This window comes from Triticum urartu, chromosome 3A (genome assembly GCF_056163025.1).
Source record: "Triticum urartu cultivar PI428250 chromosome 3A, HENAU_Tu73, whole genome shotgun sequence".
Lineage (NCBI taxonomy): Eukaryota > Viridiplantae > Streptophyta > Magnoliopsida > Poales > Poaceae > Triticum > Triticum urartu.
This window is the reverse complement of record NC_141875.1, coordinates 714,449,812-714,451,769: the sequence shown is the minus strand read 5'-3', so window position 1 is coordinate 714,451,769 and position 1,958 is coordinate 714,449,812. Positions and strand designations below refer to the sequence as shown.

The window sequence follows — 1,958 nt, the reverse complement described above, 5'->3', positions numbered from 1 at the left end:
AAAATGCATAATTCTCTAATATATATATATTTATTTTTTAAAAATATTAATGTATTTTGTAAAAAATGTTTAAAAAATAGGAAAACAAAAGAAACAGAAAAAACAAGCAGAAAGCGAAAACCCCCGACGAAAGAAGCAGCATGAATCCAGAAAAAGAATCGCACAAAAAGCAAAGGAAAACCGGGGTCAGGAAACCAATGAAAAAAATCGACCAGAATGAGTGGGATCCGTGCAAGAAAAAAAATGATATTCCAATTTTGTGACAGAAATTAATTAAGGGTGTGTATATGTGCGATGGTATTGTAAAACCTAATTGATTGGACCGGACCCTATAAAAAGAACGCCATCTATATATTCTATCCCCAACCCTAACTCTCGTACTACTCCGGATCGCGATCTCCCTCCCTGCCTGCTCTCTCACCGGCGGAAGCAACAAGCATCGACGTGTGGTCGATCCACTTCAAGGTACGTACGGAGCTGTTCATTGTTGTTTTGGGCGTATCCATATTCTATGCTACTAGTGCGAGGATCTCATGTCGGTGTTTTCTAGGATTACATTGGATGGTTGTCTGATGTAATTTGTTAATTGTTCATCTGATTATCAGTTACTCCCTCCGTCTTACTAAATCAGCGACACTTATTTTGGAAGGGAGAGAGAGTAGATCTTAAGACAACGTTATAAACTGTTCAGCATCAGCTTTTCTTGGGAAGAAACTATCTTTATACGTACTGCTCAACCTTTGTGACTTGATTTCTCCTGTTGCTTAACTGCGTACGAGCTTGAACCGTTGACGTTTTTTTGCATTGCTCTATAGCCTTAAATATATAAGTGTCTAACGACTGCCAGTGTTCGGTTTTTGCTCATCCAGAACAATGAACATCTTTGTCAATAACCCCACCGGAACAGCGTTCCGGGTCTGGGTTCACCCATCAGACACCGTGTGTTCCGTCATGGAGAACATCCACAAGCGGTATCGCCTCATCTTCAATGGGGTGCAGCTACAGGATAACTGTAGATTGGCCGATTACAACATCCAGGAGGACTCCACTCTTGACCTTGAAGAGAAGATGCAGATCCACGTGATGGAGACGCTGATGGGCAACACCATCGACCTTGACTTCAACAGCCTAGACACTATCGACGGCGTGAAGGCCAAGATCTATCGCCTCGAGGGCTTTCTTGTAGATCAGCAGTGCCTCCTCTTCGCCGGCAAGCGTCTAGAGAACGGGAACCGCACCTTGGCAGACCACAACATATGCATGGAGTCCACGATACTCCTTGTCCTCCTCCCATGTATTCCGAGAGGACACATGATGCAGATCTTCGTGAAGGGGATAACTGGGAAGACCATCACTCTCCAGGTTGGGAGCTCGGACACCGTCGATAGTGTCAAGGTGAAGATCTATGAGAGGAACCACGCCCCTTTCCTGAATGTGCAACGCCTCATCTTTGCTGGCAGGCAGCTGGAGGGAGGGCGCACCTTGGCGGACTCCAAGATTACAAAGCATTGCACCCTTCATTTGACTCTAGGGAGAGTATACCACACACTAAATGCTCCCGTGATACCAATTTTGGAAAATCAATTTTAGATGTTTCAAAAAATACTGATTTTTTTTGTGGATGTTCACAGCATATGTGACTACAACCCCTTAAAAAATCAAATCCAAATTCGAAAAACACATTAAGAAACAAAAATGAAAAATCTAGCATGAATAGTGTCACAAAGACAAAAGCCTATTCACATCTGGATTTGTCTTTTTTGTTCTCAATGTGCATTTCGAATTTGAAGCTGAAATTTTTAGGTGCTGTTGACACATACCTTATGAACATTCATGATTTATCTCACAATTTTTTGAAGCATTTAAAATTAAGTTTTTTGAAATAGTATCATGGGAGCATTTAAGGTCCGGTATCACTAGATATTCTCCCCTCTAGGGAGAGTTTACGCCTTCATGGT

The 1,958-nt window shown here is 42.1% G+C and overlaps 1 protein-coding gene across 1 annotated transcript; it reads left to right on the top strand.

The window, feature by feature from the left end:
• The first annotated feature begins 936 nt into the window (after positions 1–936).
• On the top strand, positions 937–1,640 carry LOC147982079 (polyubiquitin 11-like). The gene is made up of 2 exons (XM_087516191.1): positions 937–1,536; positions 1,632–1,640. The coding sequence occupies exons 1-2, from the start codon at positions 952–954 to the stop codon at positions 1,638–1,640; spliced, it is 594 nt and encodes a 197-aa protein (XP_087372317.1). The 5' UTR covers positions 937–951.
• Positions 1,641–1,958: the final 318 nt, after the last annotated feature.